We start from the raw sequence: 22,108 nt of genomic DNA, 5'->3' as shown, positions 1-22,108 counted from the left end.
GACTAGGTTAACGCTTACGCATCGTTTAAGTACCAGTTCAAGGTTCTCTAAACATGTTTCGAAACTTCTTCCACAGACAGAGAAGTCGTCCATAAAGACCTCCATTATTCCATCTAAGAAGTCGGCAAATATTTCCATCATGCATCTTTGGAAGGTCGCGGGTGCATTGCATAGTCCAAAAGGCATTCGTCTATAAGCGAATGTACCATAAGGACAGGTAAACGTGGTCTTCTCTTGGTCGTCAGGGTGGATAGGAATTTGGAAAAATCCGGAGTATCCATCCAGATAACAGAAATGCGAGTGTTTAGCTAGGCGTTCGAGCATTTGATCTATGAAAGGTAAAGGGAAATGGTCTTTTCGGGTGGCTTTGTTTAGCTTCCTATAGTCAATGCACATTATCCATCCAGTTTGGGTACGTTGTGCTACAGAATCGCCTTTAGCGTTAGTGATTACAGTAACTCCTCCTTTCTTTGGTACGACGTGAACAGGGCTAACCCATTTACTATCGGATATATGATATATTATTCCGGCTTCTAGCAGTTTTTGGATCTCCTTTTTAACCACATCGCTCATAATAGGATTTATCCGCCTTTGATGTTCCCTAGAGGTTTTACTATCGTCTTCGAGCATAATGCGGTGCATACACAGAGAAGGGCTTATACCTTTCAGATCTGATATGTTATATCCTAAAGCGGTCGGGTATTTCCTTAGGACATTAAGTAATTTTTCAGTCTCGGTTCGTCCTAAGTTGGCGTTCACTATAACTGGTCGGTTTAGTTCTTCGTCTAGAAATTCGTATCTAAGATCGGTAGGAAGTGTTTTTAGCTCTATAGCAGGTTTCTTAGGTCCAGGTATAGGATCGGGAGTTAAAGCTAAGCATTCACTCAGGTGGTCATCTTGATATTCCTCACGCCAGTTGTCATCTTCAAGAATTGGCGGCATAGGAATTCTTAGGATCTCAGTTTCCTTATTTGGTTCGGATTTTATTTCTTTGACACACTCGTCGATTATATCAGCAGAACAGCATGTGTCAATTATAGAAGGTGCTTTTAGGAATTGGGAAAGGATAAATTCTATTTTCTCTTCTCCTACTTCGAAAGTAAGCTTTCCTCGCTTTACATCTATAATTGCACCAGCGGTTGCTAAGAATGGTCTTCCTAATATGATCGGGATGTTAGAATCTTCTTGGATATCCATTATGATGAAGTCAGTTGGGATGTAGAATTGACCTACACGAACAGGGATATTCTCTAACATTCCAACGGGGTATTTAACTGAACGGTCAGCTAGTTGAAGAGACATTCTTGTTGCTTTAAGCTCACCTAGATTTAGTTTCTTACAGGTTGAAAGAGGCATCAAACTAACACTAGCTCCTAAATCGCACAAGGCCTTCTCTATAATGGTTTTACCTATTACGCAGGGTATAGAGAAACTACCAGGGTCTTTTAGTTTTGGAGGCATGTTATTTTGGATGATAGCGCTACATTCAGCGGTAAGCATTACGGTTTCGTTATCCTCGAGTTTCTTTTTGTTTGATAAGATTTCTTTTAGGAACTTAGCGTATGAAGGCATTTCAGTTATGGCTTCTGTGAATGGTATGGTTATGTTTAATTGTTTCAGAAGTTCTACGAATCTTTTAAATTGCGCTTCGGTTTTTGATTTAGCTAATCTCTGAGGGTAAGGAATTGGTGGCTTATAAGGCGGTGGTGGAACATAAGGTTTCTCTTTTTCAGGTTCCACTTCGTTATTGTTCTCTTTAGTCTTAGCAGTTTGGTCATCAGTTGATGTCTTTTGGGTTTCCTTTGGCTCTTGTTGTGACATGGGTACGTTTTGAGTTCTAGGATCTATGGGTCCATCGTAATTCGTTCCACTTCGCAGTGTTATTGCGTTCGCATGTCCTTTAGGATTAGGTTGTGGTTGAGCAGGAAACGTGCCAGCAGGGGCAGCAGTAGGTGCTTGTTGTTGGGCTACTTGTGAGATTTGAGTTTCTAGCATTTTGTTATGAGTAGCTAAAGCATCTACTTTGTTCGATAGTTGTTTTAGTTGCTCGCTGTTGTGGATGTTTTGGTTCAGGAAGTCTTTATTGGTTTGTTGTTGGGAAGCTATGAAGTTCTCCATCATGATTTCTAGATTCAACTTCCTAGGGGTATTTTGAGAAGCTACAGGCGCTTTTTGGTAGCCAGGTGGTACAGCAGGTGCTTGTCCAGGCGCGTACAACGCATTGTTGTTCTTATAAGAAAAGTTCGGGTGGTTTTTCCATCCAGGGTTGTACATGTTAGAATAAGGGTTTCCTTGAGCATAGTTTACTTGATCAGATGGGACTCCAGTCAAGAGTTGACATTCGGCAACTACATGTCCAGTCAATCCACAAATCTCGCAGTTAGGTGTTACAGCAGCAGCGGTGGCTGAAGGAGTGATGGTTAAGTTCTCGATCTTTTGAGTTAAAGCGTATACTTTAGCGTTAACGCGGTCTATACCACTTACTTCGTACATTCCTCCTTTGGTTTGGGTTTTCTCTAGAGCGGCTCGTTCTCCACCCCATTGGTTTTTGTTTTGTGCCATGTTCTCTATGAGTTTGTATGCTTCATCATGGGGTTTGTCCATTAATGCTCCGCCAGCAGCGGCATCTATAGTCATTTTAGTGTTATATAGGAGACCACCATAGAAAGTATGGATGATCAGCCATGGTTCGAGTCCATGATGAGGGCATATTCTAAGCATGTCCTTGTAACGTTCCCAAGCTTCGAAGAGTGATTCGTTATCTTTCGGGGTAAATCCGTTGATTTGACCTCTAAGCATAGCAGTTTTGCTAGGCGGAAAGTATCTCGCTAAGAATACCCTCTTCAATTCGTCCCATGTAGTTATGGAATTAGAAGGCAGGGATTGAAGCCACGCTCTAGCTCTATCTCTTAAGGAGAAAGGAAAGAGACGTAATCGAATAGCTTCGGGACTAACGTTGTTAGCTTTGACAGTGTCGGCATATTGCACGAACACAGATAAATGGAGGTTAGGGTCGTCTACAGGGCTTCCAGAGAATTGATTCTGTTGAACAGCTTGGACCAGCGAAGGTTTCAGTTCGAAATTGTTTGCCTCAATCGCAGGTGGTGCGATACTTGAATGCGGTTCAGCGCGCGAAGGAGCGGCATAGTCTCTAAGAGGACGAATAGCATCCATCTCTAACTTCGGGATAATTTGATTGATTTGATCAGTAAAAGTCAATTCCTGATTAATAGGAATTGGTGCTACTTCGGGAAGATTGCGAGCTCGACGTTTGACGTTAATGAAACGTTCGATCTCGTTAATTCGTTGTATTAAATCTCCTCCTTGTGAACGAGTATTTGGCATACAATCGTTCAGAAAGAAAAGGAAGAATTGTCCTAGTCTCTACGGTGTAATAGTGAGTTACGATATCGACTTAAATAGTCCCCGACAACGGCGCCAAAAACTTGATCGTGACTTTACGTGTCTATAAATCTGATGACTGCAAGTGCACAGTCGTGTCGTGTAGTTTTAAAAGATATCGAATCCACAGGGACTATGAATCGATCTACCGTTATCTAAGGTTACTGTGTAAAGCTAGGGCTACTAAAATTTTGATTGTTCCTAAGGGAAAGTGATAGTGAGAAATAAAGAATATAATAAAAGACAGGTATCAGTATGTATTTCGTTTAACTTAAGGTAATCCGAAGGTCCATTGGCTTTTGCATAATTTAACTAAAAATCTTTACTAATTAAATTGATTAAAAATCCTCGTCTCAAACTTTCGCTCTGTTGATTCAGATTACTATCCTAATCCTAATGTACGCTTTCGCCATCCCATTAGATTTTAGAAGAGCTTTTTGGAAACAACGTAATTAATAAAATGCCTATTTTATGAAGTTGTTATCTATTTAAATCTCCTAATCTCAAACTTTCGCTCTATTGACTCGGAACATGCTAATATCCCTAACGTACGCTTTCGCCATCCCGCTCGGGTGTAAAAACAATTTTTGAAAATAAATAATTCCCAATTAGTTTTAATACGCTTTCGCCATCCTTAAAACTAATGTCCTATGTCTACTATCTGGTTAAAGATCTCAAACTTTCGCTCTATTGATATTAACCTTTGACCGTCTTAACCCCTCAAACTTTCGCTCTGTTGGTTTTAAGACTTACTAATTAAATTAGACATATAAACCAAAAATAAGTGATATTTAATAAAACATAATTAAGCCAATTTATTTCGGATCCCTCGGTTAACTTACTCTACATACCGACACCTTAGTAATTTAGCCAGACATATTAATATGGTTAAGCATGCATAAATAGATTCGGTTTATAATAATAGGCATGTTAATAAGCATACAATATATCATGCAAATAAAATATAAATAAGGCGGTAAATATTAAACCTGAATTAAATAAATGGCAAGTAAATCTTCAAGTATCGAACCTCCACCACAAGTTGGCTGGATCGTTCTTCGGAAGTTAAACGGGCAGAAAATAAAACAAGGAAATAAAATGATAAATCTAACGTAAGGCTAGATTTATAAAAAGTTCACAACAATTTCCGGTGTAGAAATCGTTGTGAGAAAATAAGTGTTTGAATGAAAGCAGAATGAAAATTATGATTCGCGGTACAATTTCGGCAGCACTTCGTTAGCAGGAAATCGAACACTTTGGACTGAAGTGACTGCTTCTATTTATAGGGGAAGCTTTGCAGTTGCTTTGCGTGAAAAGAGGAGATTCTGCAGACTGGCTTGGAGACGTGCGTCTCCGATTCTTCAGGGAGAATGGGTGCGTGACTTGAGACGTGCGTCTCAAGTGGAGAGTCTTTAGGGAAATGGAGACGTGCGTCTCCCTTTTGCTGATGTGGCATAGGGACGTTGGAGATGTGCGTCTCCTCTTACTTGTGTGCATTGGGTTGCTTTCCTTCGTGGGCTGGATTGCTTCATTGGGTCTTTGGGTCTCTTTCAGCACACTTGGGCCTTATTTGCACTCCCTTTTTACTTCAGCACCTATTCTTCGTCTTTTAGGCATAGATATGGGTCGTTTTAGCTCCATTTCTTCTCTTTTTCGCAATTAGTCATAATAAGAGTGTAAAACCTGAAACAAAGCAAAAACTCGCGTAATATCATAATAAATCAATATAATAAATGGAAAATGCTATAAATATCTATGAATTTCAAGCTAAATATACGATATAAAATCGTGTTATCAGTGCAGCATAAAAATCACATGAAGGTGATCAATACATGTCAATTTTCAACCGGTCCTCCTTACTTTAATAAAATTAATATTATCATACAAAGTGCAATGAACTGAATAACCGAACTTTATTTCTGATCAGAACGTAATAAAATATATGAGTATGTATATATACTATCAAAACTTAGAACATAAATAACAACAATGACTAACTCCCACTAAACCAAAAAATCCTCTAATTCTATAACATCCATGTGAGCAGCTTGCTCATGAAAGACCTTGGGTAGAAGCCCCTTTATCATAGGGTCCGCTATCATGGAGTTTGTCCTTAAATGTTCTATAAAAATTTGTCCACTTTGTACTCTCTCCTTTTGTCAATTATAATTTATCTTAAATTGATCAAATTGTCCAGGAAGAGATATTAACACCAAATGCACGAGTAAATTATCCGAAAACTCAAGCTTTTTTTTTGTGCCTTAAATTTGTTGGAAGCAATATTAGACTTTTCCATAATATACTTTATTATGTTTCATTTGCGTTTATACTTTATAGAAATCAAGTTTTGAAGAAGTGTGCTTGTTTTCACTTTATCGCTTTTAGCAAAGCGCTTTTCAATTTCAACAAGGAAATCTTTAGCATTTATTATTTCTTTAGATATAGTATCCTTGAATGCCTCTAGAACGCCGCACTTTATGATCATAAGACTCTTGCGATTAGAGCGATCCCACTTCTCATAATTTTCCTTTCATTAAAGGTATTGAAGTCTATAGGAGAAGTGGACTGCTCCATCCTTAATGAAAGGTCAAGATCCATGCAACCAAGAACAATTAAAATGTTCTCCTTCCAATCCTTAAAATTGCATCATTAAAAACCGGAACTAATGATTTAAAATCAATCATAAATAAACTCAAATAATATATGTTCAAATATTGTCATAACTCATCTCAAGATATCTAGTGCATCATCAATATCAAGTCTTTGTACAATAATATTAATTGCTAGTGATACTCTTGCCATAACAATCCAACATTGATAATAAAACATGTCAAATAATAAACCCCTCTTTGGATTGATTTATCATTCACATGTGAAGCCTTAAAATTATCACATGTTTATCATTACAAGTGTGTGTATATAATCATGTCAAATATCAATTTTCCTTTGAGCCAACAAATACTCACATAGAAACATATGCACACTAACATTCAATATTTCTCATGATCAAATCCATAAAAGAAGAGTCACTTTGGTGATTTCTAGTCTCAATAGAATCATTTAAAATGTCAAATAACTTTAATTTAAAATTATGACAAATTGAATTAAATCAATTTCAAAAAAATAAAATATATGTATACCTTTTAATAATTTTATTAATATTCTTTGGATTACTTATAAGAAATATTAAACACTCATACATATAAATCATGGACAAAATTTGAACATAAAAAAATTGAAAGGACGCATGGTTTTGCCAACCAGTACAGCCAATTTGTGGGCTATCTCAGTAAACCAAATGCATAAGTGATGCTATTTTCAATTGCATTTCAATTGTTTCAAAACAATTCAATTTATAATTCATATATAATATGGTAATACGCATCAATTGAAAAAATTGATTAAATAAAAGGAACAATATTGCATCGTGAGTCAAGAGTGTAGTGTAGCATATACATAATAATCAAGTCACAGTGCAACGTATATATTTTATAAACCAATAAAACACTTAATTAACTATGATGCTGTAATGCATCAATTTCTTTATTTCAGAGACAATAAATTAAAGTCACTGTTTTCAAAAGTTAATTAAAAGGAAATTCTTAGTAATAACTACTATAAGCAAATAAAACGTTCATAAAAAAAAGGCCATGGAATCGTACCGTTCCGCAAAGAAATTCAAATACATGGTTCACATATAACAGTGCAATAAGCCATGTTATCCATAAAGAAAAGAAACTGAATCCATGCATTCATTCATGATATATATATTATATATAAAGATCATCCATATTTATTCATAATTCATGATGGCATATATAGTATATAATTTCCAATAATTCAAAAAAAAAAATTTTAAAACTTTAATATCAATAATTACTAAAATTCATACATGAATCAAGTATGAGTGGCTCTAATACCACTTGTTGCAAATTTTCTTAATTAATTAAAACTTTATGAACTCATACTTAATTCATAATGAAATAGAAGCGGAAGCGTACCTTTATGATCCATGAAATTTTAATGAGAATACAATAATCTTGATAGGATAATGATTTTTCAATTGTAGATTCCTTAATTCCTAATTTCTCTTTCAATGAGATAAAGAGAATAAATATTCTATGATATTTTTTAGTGTCTACAATTGGGGACCATAACCCATAAGAATCACATGCCCTTTTATGAAGAGTCATGTTTATTTAAGTTTAGAATCTCATGCCCTTCCATGAAGGGTCATGATTATTCAAGTTTTCTTATTCCAATTTTACCCATCACAAAAATAGAAATAAGACTTTTCAATATTTTTCATGACAATTACATCCTTAGACATAAACCTTACATTAAATAGATCACTTTAATTTGGCTAATTAAATAATAGTCCTAACACATTAATTTATTACATGACCCAAAAAATTCTAACATGATCCAAAGAAAAACTATTTTTTATTATTAAAAAAATTATTATTATTTAATAACATTTCTAATATGATTTGACATTAATTTCAATAATTTGTTCATTATCATATTTTGTTGGCATGAATATTTTAAGAAATTCTGGAAATCTCCACTAACATGGAGACGATGAGACTATAGTTCTAAATAATTTCTTTATAGACCTTCAGGTGAAAACTTTATTAAAAATTCTAAAATATCCTTTCGGAGATGTATCTTCGAAAACATTAAAAAAAAGTTGGGATTTTAGTTAATTCATTGATGCATCTCTGAAAACCCAAAATATTGTCAGATATTTTTTCGGGTATGCATATCCGAAAAAATATCAAAAAATTGAAAAATTAATTAATTTGGATATCTTAAAATTGATATGATTTATAAGTTATGAATAATAATATTGATAATTATTCTGTTTATATTTCTATTCTAATTCTAATTATAAATTAAAATATAAAAATTATAGAAAATTTTATTATTTTTGATAAATTTTATAAACAATTATGATTATATAAAAACTAAATACATTAAAAATTATTTATCAAAAATTTAAAATAAAAAGAGCAAATAAGAATAAAATTATTTACTACTTTATTCATATTTTAATATAAATTTTGAATTACATAGTTTTTTAAAATAATAAATAAAAATTACAAATATAAAAATTATTTTAATAATTAATTATGATAAAAAATCATTTATATATAAAATAATTTTTAACTTTAAAATTGTTTTGGAAATTTTATTTATAAAATGAATTTTTTTAACTATAAAATTATTTTTGAAAATTAGTTTATGAAATGATTTTTTTATGTATCATAATAAATAAATAGTAAATAAATATCTTTATTATTATTATTATTATTATTATTATTAATTTTATATATATATATATATATATATATATATATATATATATATATAAGGTGTTGATTTAAATATTGATTAGACTAATATTATTATATCTTAATTATAATTATAATAATATATATTTAATAATATTTTTTAATTAATACAAGTAATTATACTATTAATTGTATTGATACACCTTGATTTTAATTTATTTTTTAATAAATATTGAATTTTTTCGGATTTGCATATCTGAAAATTTTCAAGACAAAAATTGGAATATTTCGGATATGAATCTCCAAACTTTTCCAAAAAAAATGTCTTCGGATATGCACTTCCGAATAAAAAATTTTTTTTAAAATATATTTAGAGATGTATTTTTGAAATATAAAAGCGTTTTTGGAATTTCGTCGCAAATTTCTAAGTAAATAGGGGTCTATAAAAAAAATTGTCATAGATTTAATGTAGATGACAGTGCTGTTGCAAACCTAGGAAAAACATGATTTTGACGTTTAATTTGGTTAGGAACCATGAGAAATCATTCCAATTTACCTTATGCTTATGAGGGAATATTTATGTATTTTATACTAAAAAAAAGCCCTTTCAATTAGTATTCAACTTTGTTGGCACGAATATTTTAAGAAACTCTTAAGTTTTTCATACCCCATTCATGCAATTCAATTAGTGACCCCTGGAACAAATATATATCATGCTTATGTTAACCTTTTGGTGACTATTCAAAATTATTCAACAAAAGATTGTCCGGTTATCTTATGTAGAACTGTTTCAAACTTTTGAGAGATCCTGTGTAAGAAGTTGAAATTATTTTTAGTTGAAATTTTTTTAAGAACCTCTATTTAAATGTAAATTAGCAGTGAAATATATAATCGGAAACTTTTATTTCATTACTTAAACATGAAAAAGTGTGAAATCCTGTGTTATAAATCGCTTTGCACACTCTCACAGACGACTTTAACCTTTGACCCCTAGATACTCTTGTGCTCTACATACTCTTTGAGAAGGACATTATTGTGCTTACATTCTAGCTAATTTGGAGTACCATGTTTGACTACTTTATGATTATCCATGAATCTCTCTCTTGTATTTCACTAACTTTGTTAGACCATCTCCAATGGTAGTTCCTTCTAATAAGTTCTCCACCTAGACATGCCACATCATAGTACCATTGCATTGCAATGCAACTATGAAAAAATTGTGGTACCCAATCAAATTAGTTTATGAGGTAAAGTTGTGGGCCCAATAATAACTTTTTAGAATTATACAATTAAAATAAAAATTATAAAAATTATTTTAAGATGATGTGGCTAGTGGGACCCATAAAGAACCCAAAAATGGGTTACACCATTGGAGATGCTCTTAGCAGATGCTCTAGAAGTGTCCTTATATTTCACTAATTTTAATTTTTCATATTTTAAAATGAATTAATAATATTTATAGAAGGTTTGTTTGAAAGAAAAAGAAAGCATTTAACAAACTATATAAAAATTTAGAGAATTTCTTTACCCACCTCCCTATCTTCTTGGTCACCTCTGGTGAAAAACCCAAAATACTCTCACTTCGGAAATGCACTTCCGAAACGCTTTTTTTTTTTTAAAATTTGTCTTATTTCGGAAATACACTTTCGAAAACACGAAAAAAAGATGTTTTCGGAGATGCATTTCCGAAAACACCCCCTTTTTTGAGTTTTCGGAGATGCATTTCCGAAAACACCTTTTTTTTGAGAGGGGAGTCTTCGGAGATGCATATCCGAAATATTCCCAGACCAAATTGGTCTTGGAATGTTTCGGATATACACTTCCGAAAGAATTCAATAATTATTAAAAAATTTAAAATCAAGGTGAATCAATACAATTCATAGGTATAAAATCAAGGTGAATCAATAAAATCAAGGTGAATCAAAATTTTCTAGACAATTTTAAAGTTAAAAATTATTTTATTAACTTATATAAATAAAAAACATTTTAATTCCATAAGTAAATTTTGAATTATATAGAATTAAATATAAAATTTATTCATTAAATAAAATTAAGAAAAAATCTTTTTAAAATATCAATCAGAATAGAAATATATAATAATTATTATTCATAACTTATAAATTATATCAAAATATATAATTATTATTATTCATTACTCATAAATTATATCAGATTTATGATATATGAATTAATTAATATCCTAAAATTAGTTTTTGGGATTTTTAGATTTTTTTTTGTTTTTTCGGAGATGCATCTTCGAATTAATCAAATTTCTAATTTTTGGTATTTTTTCGGAAATGCACTTCCGAAGTCTGGAAAAATTTAGAAAAAAAAATATTTCGGAAATGCATTTCCGAAACAGGAGTAAAGTGGGGTTTTCGCGGGGGATGACCCCCATAGGGAGGTGGGTAAAGAAATTTTCAAAATTTATATTTAGTGATAAAATATTTCATCAAATTAAGAGTTTAAAGATAGTGCACTGTCAGTGTAAATAGTTTTACACATACAACCAATCAAAATGCTTTAATTTGCCATGTAATTACAGTTTTTTAAAATTAAAAATGGGCTTTATTTTGATGCATGTCTCTCATTGGTTGACAGTGTAAAAATACTTTACACTGTCAGTGCATTTCCTTTTTTCTCTCAAAATAATACTTATAATCAAGGACGACGGATGATATATGTATGTTAGAGAGTGACGCTAAACTTATTCAAATCAAAATCGAAAATAATCAATGGTATGTTAAATTTATATAAATTTCATGCCTAATGTCGTGTAGCCATGTGTGTGTTTGAAACTTGCCTGTGTCATTAAATTTGTCGGATATGGTAATGTCTTTTTGTTGTGTTATCCTTTTCAGCTAACAAAATTTATGTAGGAGCCGGATAAAATCTCGATTTCAAAAATAATTGATCAAACATCATTTTATAAACTTCTTTCTTTAAGAAAACTCAGGCTCACCATGTTGTATCTTAAATTTATATCTTATAACTTGTATAGTTTATACACTAATGTGTTAAAAAGATTTTGTTTGCTAATCATAGTCTTTTCAGAAATTTATAGTTTATTTTTTCAAATTATAATCTTTTAATAAAATAATTCAAATATTTTATAATTTAAAAATTATAAAATTGATTAAACATAATTTTATATTATTTAATATTAATGAATTAGTTCAACAACTACGAATGAATTCAATAATTTAGTTTGGTAGTTAGCAAGATATTATTTTAATAATATACAGTGGTTTATTTTTCTCCTTTCTTAGTGGTTAGTTTTAGATCGACTTCTACTTGGTGAAAAAAATTTCAATGAAAAATATCCTACTTCTTTAGTCGAATGATTAAGGAGGGTGTGACTAGAAAAGTATAGAATTGTCTACACTTTTTTTAATGATCCTTGGATGAGGTCAATCTTCTAAAACCTAAACCATCATTAGATTGAGATGTGCATAATTTCTTCCAAATCACCATGACAAGCTTTCTCTTGTTCACATCTCCATTTCAAATAAAGTTTCTAGAAGCTCTTTCAATATCTTTAAGTAATGCAACCAAACCAACATTGCCAAATGAGTGAGCATATTTTGGGTTATGGACTTCACTAGCATAACTTTGTCATCCATCGAAAGAATGTAACGCTTCCAAGCAGTGGCGGAGCCAGAAATTTTATGCAGCCTGGGCAAAAACTTTACACTATTGATTATTCATCTGTTATAATTTTCACACCATACTTTTACTAATTTTGCCCCTAATTTTGTCTAAAAATCGACTATTAAGTAGGGGGAGTACAAAGAAAATAGGGGTTGAGCCCGGGCGCCTGCCCGGGCTAGCTGGGCCTTGGCTCCGCCCCTGCTTCCAAGTAGCTATCTTAGAGATGATATTGTTTGCAATATACTCCACATATGAAGACTTTGCCCTTTCCTTGAAGATTGGAACATATAGAAGTAGATAAAATTGATGATATGGAACATGTGTAGAAGGTGGAGAAGCCTACCTGAAGGAATAGAAGTAGAGAAAATGGATGATTTGGCTGTGTTGATCTCCTGGCCTGAAGCATGTGAGTACTTGTTGAACAAATTAACAAGGGTCTGAATGTTGGAGATCTTTCCCTTGTAGAAAATGAGAATTGCATCTGCATAAAGAACATCTTAAGGAAAGTAAGTACCTTTGCTACTTTTAATGAGCTTCATGGAATCTTCAATGGCAAGCTTTGCAACTCCTACTAAGAACTTATTTTGTAAGACAAAACAGAAGAGAAGATAAGGGATCTCCTTGTCTAAACTCCTCCGATGTAGTTGAAAAAACCATGTTGAGCACCATTGATGACAACTGAAAGATAGGTTAAAGATATGATGATTTGAATCCATTAACCCGAAGATTTGGTTAAATCCAAATTTGTGAAGAACATGGAGAAGAAATCTCTAACTTATGGTGTCAAAAGCTTTAGTCATATCCATATTAAGAGCAAGGTTGCCTCCAAAAGCCTTGTGATCCAGATGATTTATAACTCCAGATGCTAAACAAATGTAGTCTTTAATACATTTATCTTGGATGAAGTCCCTTTGCTCATTAGAGGCTAAAGTTGGCATGAGAAGAGCTAACATGTCAGCAAGGATTATAGAAATAATCTTGAATTTGAAATTGGCCAAGGCTATAAGCATGAACTTGTCCAAGTAATCAACTTCTTTGAATTTAGGTAACATGATGATAGTGTTGGAATTGAATCCACCCACTTTAAAAGAATTGTAGAATTGCATTGCAAGCATCTTTTTTTATGATAGGCCAATAAATTTAGAAAACACTCCTCTAAAACCACCAGGGTATGGTGCACTGTTTTTATTAAGGTTAAACACCGTCTTTGTTATCTCTTCAAAAGATGGAATCTTGGTGAGCAATGGGTTCATGTTATAGTCAACCAAACAAGGAATAATTTCATTCACCAAAGACAGATCGTGAGTATAATTTACAAGACAAAAAATATTAATAAAATAAATAACAACATGATTTGCCAATTCAGCGTGATCATGAATTAGGTCCTCCCCATTTCTCAAGAAAGTGAAGGTGTTCCTAGAATTCTTGATTTTGGCTATTAATAGAAAAGTGGACAATTTTTCATTGTTTTTTCCTTTACTTAATTTCCAAAACTAAAAACTAAAAAGCAGAATTTTTAAAACCTAATTTATTTATTTTTTTTGTTTTTAAAACTCTTAAATAAAGAATATTTTTCAAAAATAATTTTGTAGAATTAAACTATCAAATAAGTTACATTATTTTTAAAATTTTAAGAATTAAAAAATAATTTTACAAAAACAAATCAATTAAGTCTTGAGCAGGGTCGACCCAATCAATTCAGGAACCCTGTTTTAATTTAAGAAATAGGCCTAAACTTTTTTAAAAATAAATTAATTTTAATAATTAAAAATAACACCTTAAAATTACAATTGTATATTAAACAAATAAAACACAAAAAAAATCAAAATACTATTTAAATTATAAATATTTTATATAAATTTTATGTCTTTAACATTTATATTTATTTTTAATATTTTTTATCTAATTATATAAAAAAAATTAGCCCACTAAAATTTGAAACCCAGTGCTATAGCACACCCTGCATTGACTTTAGTTCTCCTTATTGTGATTGTGATTTTCACCATATAATATTGTAATGTGATTCGAATACTATGTCTAGTGAATAAAATGGATTTTTGATAAATAATAATAATTCAAATCATCAAGAAAACATAATCAAATAATGTACATTAAAAACTAAAAACAGCTGATTTATTTATTTATGATAATCACACAAGCCACAAATTCACGAATTTGAGACCTCAAAAAAATAATTTTAATATAATGAAATTAATTAATTTTAATATAAAATTTCTATTATGGTGTTTAGGGGAACTAAGTCTTAGTAATTAAGAGGTCGTGTGGAGAGGTTATGACACTGATCAAATATTGTTTCCACCAAAAATCGAACTCGGTATTCTCCGAATCTTCGTCTTTAGCAGAAGCTCGTTTACCACTCAAGTTCAATTGCTTGGTATAATTCACTACTATTACGAAAAAAATGTAATAATTATTAAAAAATAGATTTAATAATAATTTTCTTAAAATTTAAGTCCCTTTGCTATATTTATATCTTTATGTATTGATACTCTCAAGTTCGCATTATTGCAATTATGAGATATTGTCTACTTTGAATGTGAGAATTTTCACGATTTTGTCTTTCTAAAAAATATGTCTTGTTGGATTGAAGTGTTAGGATGTTGTATATAAACTACTTTTAATTTCGATTCTCAAACAAATACTATAATATATATTATATATTTTTTTTAAAAGCTGTTGAGTTGAATTATTTACATTAGTACATATGAGTCGATCATTCAAGCCCAAAAATTATAGGGGTAGCGTTTTAAAATTAGAGTCACAATTTTCAGAGTTTTTTTTTAGTCCGGCCTTAAAAAGTTTGCTACTTATTAGAGATATTCCGTATGAGTCGTAGGTAGTTCATTAGACTCGTATTACTATAATTTTTTTAAAAAAAAATACTAATATTCATATTGTCCCATTCCAAAATAACATATTACTTTGTTCACCTCACTAAATTTATCTTGATTCTAATCAATCTTTCTCTTTAAAACACCATACTTTAACATAATCAAATTAATATTTAGTTATAGTATTTTACTTCACAATTTTCTCATACTCTATTAACTTCTCCTATGTTAAATATTTGAGTATTATTTTATATGATTTAAACATATATTTTATTTAAAAATATATTATATTTAAAATATAAATTTATTTATTGTATTTATAATAAATATTATGGGTTTTATTTATTGCCATATCTAAAATTGATTTAGATATATTTGATTATTATCGAGCACAATTTATTATGCTTTTTACAATTGTTTTAGTTAAAATTTATAATTTTTTAATTTAAATGTGATTTTTTTAAAAAAATTATTCAAACATATATTAATTTATCTTCAAAGAATTTTTAATTAGAATCTATTTTTTATAACTAATTCATTTAAAATCAAAATTTTCATTACTTAATATGGCACACTAAATAAACCATAAGAAAAAAAACAATAAAAAAATGTGGAGTAATATTTTAAGAAAAATGCTAACGAATTTCTCGGGACACTCTTTAAAAATTAAAAAGAATATTGTGTGTATCAATATACATTGAGCATATAATATTTCGTCCCGGAGACAATGGTTAGGATTGCCCATATTTTAAAAGTCAAATAACAAACTCCTTTAAATTTAACATTTTATTTTTAAATATAAATTTTTCTAATTTTAAAATTTTTTAATATATGTTTTTAAGCATATATGTTAACAAAATCTATAAAGATTATTCTGAAATGGTAATATATAAACACAATAATTAAATAAAATTCTAAAAACACGTATTAAAAAAATAAAAAAAATAAATCTACTTGCACAAGTCAGCGATTAAAATTTGTTTTGACACGCGTAATAGGTGCTATAGTATCAAGTAGTACATGAACTTAACAGCTGTCAAAAAAAAAAAAGGAAAAAAAAGTATAAAAAACTAAACTAATGTTCACATCGCAATATTAACAACATTATTAGAAGAAAAAAAACATGATATTTAGAACATGATTTGTTTTCCATTAGAACATGTTTTTTAGTTCCTTCCTAAACCCACCTACCATCTTTGAACTACTACAAAACTCTTGTCTTCATCTTCTCCAATAAACCAGATTTGTTGTCTTGTGTTTTGTTTTGCCTAATCGAAAACTGGTTTTTGTTTGCTATCATCGTCAAATTCATGAGACTCGTCTCTTACAGAGACTGAGCCAATAGAAACTGAGAGCAAGAAAATGGGGAGAGAGAATGGTTCATCAGTTCACAAGAGAACCAGTGGCGCAGCTCTACCAACAACCTACTCCAACGACAAAAACCGCCGTAACCGTTATAAAACATTCAACAACGTTAAAATCACTATCCTCTGCGGTTTTGTCACCATCCTCGTCCTACGTGGCACCATCGGTGTTAATTTCGGTTCAACCGACTCCGACGCCGTCAATCAAAGCGTTATCGAAGAAACAAACCGCATCCTCGCCGAGATCCGATCCGACGCCGACCCTTCTGATCCCGACAACAAAGAAGAAACCTTTTTCAATCCAAACGCCACTTTCACACTTGGCCCCAAAATCTCCGACTGGGATTCTCAGCGGAAGAGTTGGCTTAATCAAAACCCTGAATACCCTAGTTTCGTTAGAGGTAAAGCTCGAATCTTGCTTCTTACTGGGTCTCCTCCTAAGCCTTGTGATAATCCTATTGGTGATCATTATTTGTTGAAGTCTATTAAGAATAAGATTGATTATTGTAGATTACATGGGATTGAGATTGTTTATAATATGGCTCATCTTGATATGGAGCTTGCTGGTTATTGGGCTAAATTGCCTATGATTAGGAGGTTGATGTTGTCGCATCCTGAGGTTGAGTGGATTTGGTGGATGGACAGTGATGCTTTTTTCACTGATATGGTTTTTCAGCTTCCTTTGTTGAAGTATAATGACTATAATATGGTTATTCATGGTTACCCTGATTTGTTGTTCGAGCAAAAGTCGTGGATTGCTATCAATACTGGGAGTTTTCTGTTTAGGAACTGTCAGTGGTCCTTGGATTTGCTTGATGAGTGGGCTCCTATGGGTCCGAAAGGTCCGGTTCGTGAAGAGGCTGGTAAGGTTTTGACTGCTAATCTTAAGGGACGGCCGGCTTTTGAGGCGGATGATCAGTCTGCGTTGATATATTTGTTGCTGTCTAAGAAGAAAAAGTGGATGGATAAGGTGTTTCTCGAGAATTCTTACTATTTGCATGGTTACTGGGCTGGGTTGGTTGATAGGTACGAGGAGATGATTGAGAAGTATCATCCGGGGTTAGGAGATGAGAGATGGCCGTTTGTGACGCATTTCGTGGGTTGTAAGCCGTGTGGAAGCTATGGAGATTATCCGGTTGAGAGGTGTCTTAGTAGTATGGAGAGGGCTTACAATTTTGCTGATAATCAGGTGCTAAAACTGTATGGGTTCAGGCATCGTGGTCTGTTGAGTCCTAAGATTAAGAGAATCAGAAATGAGACGGTTACTCCTTTGGAGTTTGTCGACCAGTTTGATATTCGAAGGCATCCTATAGAGAATACTGAATCAAAAAGCTAGTGAGAAGTAACTAGTTTAAGTGGTGATTATTATAGACAATGATTGATTAGAAGTGGAATTTTATTTTGCGACAGTTCACATGTAACTTCTGTTTGTTTGTTGTCTGGGGAAATTTTTGAAATGTTAGGATGTAATTCTTTCATAAGTTATCTTCTTTATGCTGTTTTTGAGATATCAGCAAAACAAAATTATTTGCTGATCGGCTGTATACTGAACTTCTACTGAATTTTCTCATTTGGGGCATGAATTCAACTTAATATACATTTCCTCTTGAATTTTTTTTAAAATTTGTAACATGAAATAACTGGTTTCTGTTATAGTGTACTTGGCTAGTTAGCTCAAATCATCATTTGAAGGGATAAAAGGTGGCATTTTCAACAGTTAGCTCGAATTATCATTTGAAGTCAACTTTTGGTATAGTCTAGAATGCTAAAGAGGTTGCTTTAACATGTAAGTTGTAACGAGAGGATAAATATCTATGTAAGACAGGCAGAATTGGAGAAAAAGTATCCAAAAGTGTGTTAGGAAAATCCAAATTGCTATAGTGGCCTTGTTAATCCAAATTTAAAAAGTACAACAAAATAAAAACAAACATGCAAATTGAAATATTGATAAAATCAAATGGTTTTATTTTTACCACCAACTTTAGATCAATTTCACCCATTTTTCACTAATTTGAATTTTTACCACCAACTTTAGATCAATTTGACCCATTTTTCACTAATTTGAATACATGATCTGTTCTTGGGTCAATACCAACACAACATTTGTCCACAATTATGAGTTGTTACGCACTATTGCTTCATAATTTCTTTATAATTTAGTTAGAGTTTTAAAATCAAATGATTTGCCAAACACTTATTTTTGAAAATGTCATTATTTCATTATTTTTACGCACTATTGCTTCATCATTATACTATTAGGTACCATAGACAAAAACCTTTCTGCATAATTTGTTTTCATACACATGAACATCAATCAAACCTAACATTATATGCCTCAAAATTTCATCAAAAAAATAGAGCCTCAGCAACAAAAATAGACTTTTGTCCAAGAAAACAAAGTTTAAGACTTTCTTAAAACTAAACAAAAATAGTCATCAATTTGAAATCAAGAGTTTGTACAAATGCAACTTGTGCTAATTATCGGAACAAGAAGAACCTAGCTAACTAACGATTAGTACAGTTAGACTTAGAGTGTGCTCTACGAGCATCCCTACCAAAATTCCATGGTTTGCCGCTGAACAGATGATCATTCACAAATAATGCCAGCTTGAGGACAGTTCGTTTTTCTGTATTAATGATAAAATCCCCAATCTTTGACAATTCATTCACTTTTCTGTTGCAGAGAATATGCACTGAGAATCAAAATTTGTTTTTAGTTCTTGTCAATTTACATCCTAACTAACACCTGCAGAACCACACAAATTGCAAAGTACAAATGTAAAGAAAAGAGTATCAGTAAACAGAAAAGCTCTTCATGAATGTGCTTTACAATAGCTACGATGTTCACAAACCTTAGCCAACCATTTAACCTTTTTTTACAGTCAAAGCTTTGTGACTATCTATCAGTATTTCATTCATTTGTGCAATCTGGTGCAAAAGTTGGGCAATTTTCTGTAAATAAAACAATTAGAGTCAGCAAACAAAACACCAGAGGAATGGAGGATATCAGGAAACTCCCAAAAAAAAGGGCTTCATGCAAGTGAATGAATGTACTACAGAACAGACAAAGGCAAACATTATTGTAATTGTATAGAAGTGAATGAATAAATAGAAACTTTTTTGAATGGAGAATAAATAGAAACTAAAAACGTGATCAAAATATTGGATCCTCTATTTGTGTACACCGCGAAACATGCAAACCATGGGTCCAATCTTGAGAAGAATGTAGCTGAGCAGAATAAAACAAAATATTAAACAAGGCTAGGTTAGCATGAGCAAGTAGTCAATAACAGCCAATGGTGGCGCTATCATGACCGGAGACCGGCCGCTATGAGAAGAGCCTTAGCGGTGCAGAACACTATAGGGGCCGCTATAGGGTAAATTTACCTTTATTGAAAAGCTATATAAGTATTTAACTATATACCCAACTGCATAATATACATATCTAACATAGCATAAATGCAATTTGTTAACAAGTCATCAAAATTCAAAAGTAAACGAATTGAAAAATTAAAGTAATAGAATTTGAACGAACCCCATCTTTCTCCATAATGATTTTCAGAAGACGAGACTCATTAGGTGTGAGGTTCCTCCTACTCTCCTTCCTCTTCATCATCATCACGACGATAATCACCACGACGGCAGCCGGTAACCCATATGACCGAATTGCCCCTCCAGGGTTCCGGCAAGAGGAAACTGCGGAAAGGAATTTAGAACGCAAGATCTGGAAGCCAATGCTCATCCACCCGATAAAGTCACCACCTTTTCGGACACTAGAATCGAGCGGCGGCGAGAGAGAAGAAAATTCACCCCACTTGTCAGAATCAGAAGTGGAAAAAGATGGAGATGAAGAAGAAGGGGTTGATAGCAATTGCGATTGCGATTGTGAAGATGGGGTTTGATGATTTGTTATGAGATTGAGATTCTCGTGATTGATAGGGGGAAATACAGAAAAATCGTCTTTGTTATCGGTGATAACTACCATTGGCAAATCGTGATGATCCACCATTGTTGTTTCTAATTGTTGAAGAATTGAAAAACGAAAGAAATTGGGAAAAGTGTAATCACGGAGAAGAGAATTGTCATTCCAAGTTTCGATTTTTACTCCATTAGTAACAACTTCAAATTGAAATTAGGGTTGGGTTAGGTTAGATTCTGAACCCAGTTTTTCAAATGCTTATTTATTGTCCACCAAAATTTCAGGAACAAACAAATCACCTAATAAATGTTTATCTTTTAATGGTTTCTTTTCTCCCAAAGATTATTATTATCTATATACTTATTTTTTGGTTAATTCAGTTAGTGGATGAGTTAATTCAGTTAGTGGATGAGCATGTGCACTAGATAAAAATGTTAATATAAAATTTTAGTCAATAAAAGTTTTGTTTAAGTAAAATTGAATATGAATATTTGATGCAAAATTAGTATATGTTTAAATTTTTTGACTTATAAGTTAGTATTTAGAATTTAAAAATCTAAATAAACTTTAAAGTTAATAGTGGTATTCTAGAACTATATTAAAATGTTTGGTTTTATAAATCTATTATAATTTAAATCAACATCTAAATTATAACAATTATTTTGAATAAATAATATATATATATATATATATATATATGTGTATATATATATATATATATATATATATATATATATATATATATATATATATATATATATATATATATATATATATATATATATATATATATATATATATATATATATATATATATAGTAACTAAAGTGAGAACACTTTTTATTCTATTTTTAATCAAAAGAGATAAACGGAATTATAAAGGAAAGGATAAAAAGTAAGAAAGCGGTGCATTACCAAGCTCTCTTAAGAAAGACAAAATCTAAAGTTTGACATACCAAATTTGTCATGTATCACTACTATAGTAGAAAGGAAAGTGGAAATATATAATTTTTCAGGTATTATCTATGTTTGATAAAGGAAAAAATATTTATTTAAAAATAGTTTAAGTAGATTCTATTAAAATTTAAAAAAAAAATATTTTTTGTTACGCCTTATTATAAAAAATTGAAGTTATATAGAATATATTTTCGTAAACTTATTATTGAGAAATATTTTTTTGAAGTTTATATGATTTTATTATATTAAAATTTTAAAAAAGAATATTTAACAAATAAACAGTTTAAATGTCTTATTAAAAAATTATTTAATTTTATTAGAGAGAGATTCTCTCACTATTGAGATTTCACAGTAATGAATCGAGTATAATTATTGGTTGTATTTTATTTTAAGTAAGATAAAATTTAAACCACACATTTCACTTAATACAATTGTTAAGAAATGTGGTTGGGCGGAACTCATCCTTACAAAACCCACTAGTATAGTGAAGATTGTCTCCACCAGGAATGGCCTTAAGCACGGGCTCACAGGGCGGCAACCCAAGCCCCATAATTTTAGAGGCACCAAAAAAAAATTTCTTACCTATATACATATATTAAAAAAGAATTTCTATTATGAAAATACTTGGTAGAATTTTTTTTTTTTGAAAAATACTGGCTAACAAAATTA

General features: G+C 31.3%; 2 protein-coding genes and 1 non-coding gene across 3 annotated transcripts; 2 read left to right on the top strand and 1 right to left on the bottom strand.

The window, feature by feature from the left end:
- Positions 1 to 2,692: 2,692 nt before the first annotated feature.
- Positions 2,693 to 2,799, top strand: LOC131645385 (small nucleolar RNA R71). The gene has a single exon (XR_009297010.1). It is a non-coding gene; the product is annotated as a small nucleolar RNA R71 (small nucleolar RNA).
- Positions 2,800 to 16,303: 13,504 nt separating this feature from the next.
- On the top strand, positions 16,304 to 18,160 carry LOC131635056 (probable xyloglucan 6-xylosyltransferase 5). The gene has a single exon (XM_058905661.1). It carries the CDS (start codon positions 16,562 to 16,564, stop codon positions 17,897 to 17,899), a length of 1,338 nt encoding a protein of 445 aa, XP_058761644.1. The 5' UTR covers positions 16,304 to 16,561; the 3' UTR covers positions 17,900 to 18,160.
- A 411-nt stretch (positions 18,161 to 18,571) lies between these two features.
- LOC131635066 (uncharacterized) lies at positions 18,572 to 20,782 on the bottom strand. Its single transcript, XM_058905670.1, has 3 exons — positions 20,099 to 20,782; positions 19,416 to 19,515; positions 18,572 to 19,309 (listed from the first exon to the last, which is right to left on the bottom strand). Exons 1-2 carry the CDS (start codon positions 20,570 to 20,572, stop codon positions 19,429 to 19,431), a joined length of 561 nt encoding a protein of 186 aa, XP_058761653.1. The 5' UTR covers positions 20,573 to 20,782; the 3' UTR covers positions 18,572 to 19,309; positions 19,416 to 19,428.
- Positions 20,783 to 22,108: the final 1,326 nt, after the last annotated feature.

Source organism: Vicia villosa, linkage group LG1, assembly GCF_029867415.1.
Source record: "Vicia villosa cultivar HV-30 ecotype Madison, WI linkage group LG1, Vvil1.0, whole genome shotgun sequence".
NCBI lineage: Eukaryota > Viridiplantae > Streptophyta > Magnoliopsida > Fabales > Fabaceae > Vicia > Vicia villosa.
Note: the sequence above shows the minus strand (reverse complement) of the source record. Positions and strands in the feature narration are given on the sequence as shown.

Coding starts and splice junctions, on each gene's coding strand:
- LOC131635056 (XM_058905661.1), top strand. CDS start 16,562: ATGGGGAGAGAGAATGGTTCATCAGTTCACAAGAGAACCAGTGGCGCA.
- LOC131635066 (XM_058905670.1), bottom strand. CDS start 20,572: ATGGTGGATCATCACGATTTGCCAATGGTAGTTATCACCGATAACAAA. Junction 19,516..20,098: donor TCATTATGGAGAAAGATGGG/GTTCGTTCAAAT, acceptor TTTTATTTACAG/AAAATTGCCCAACTTTTGCA.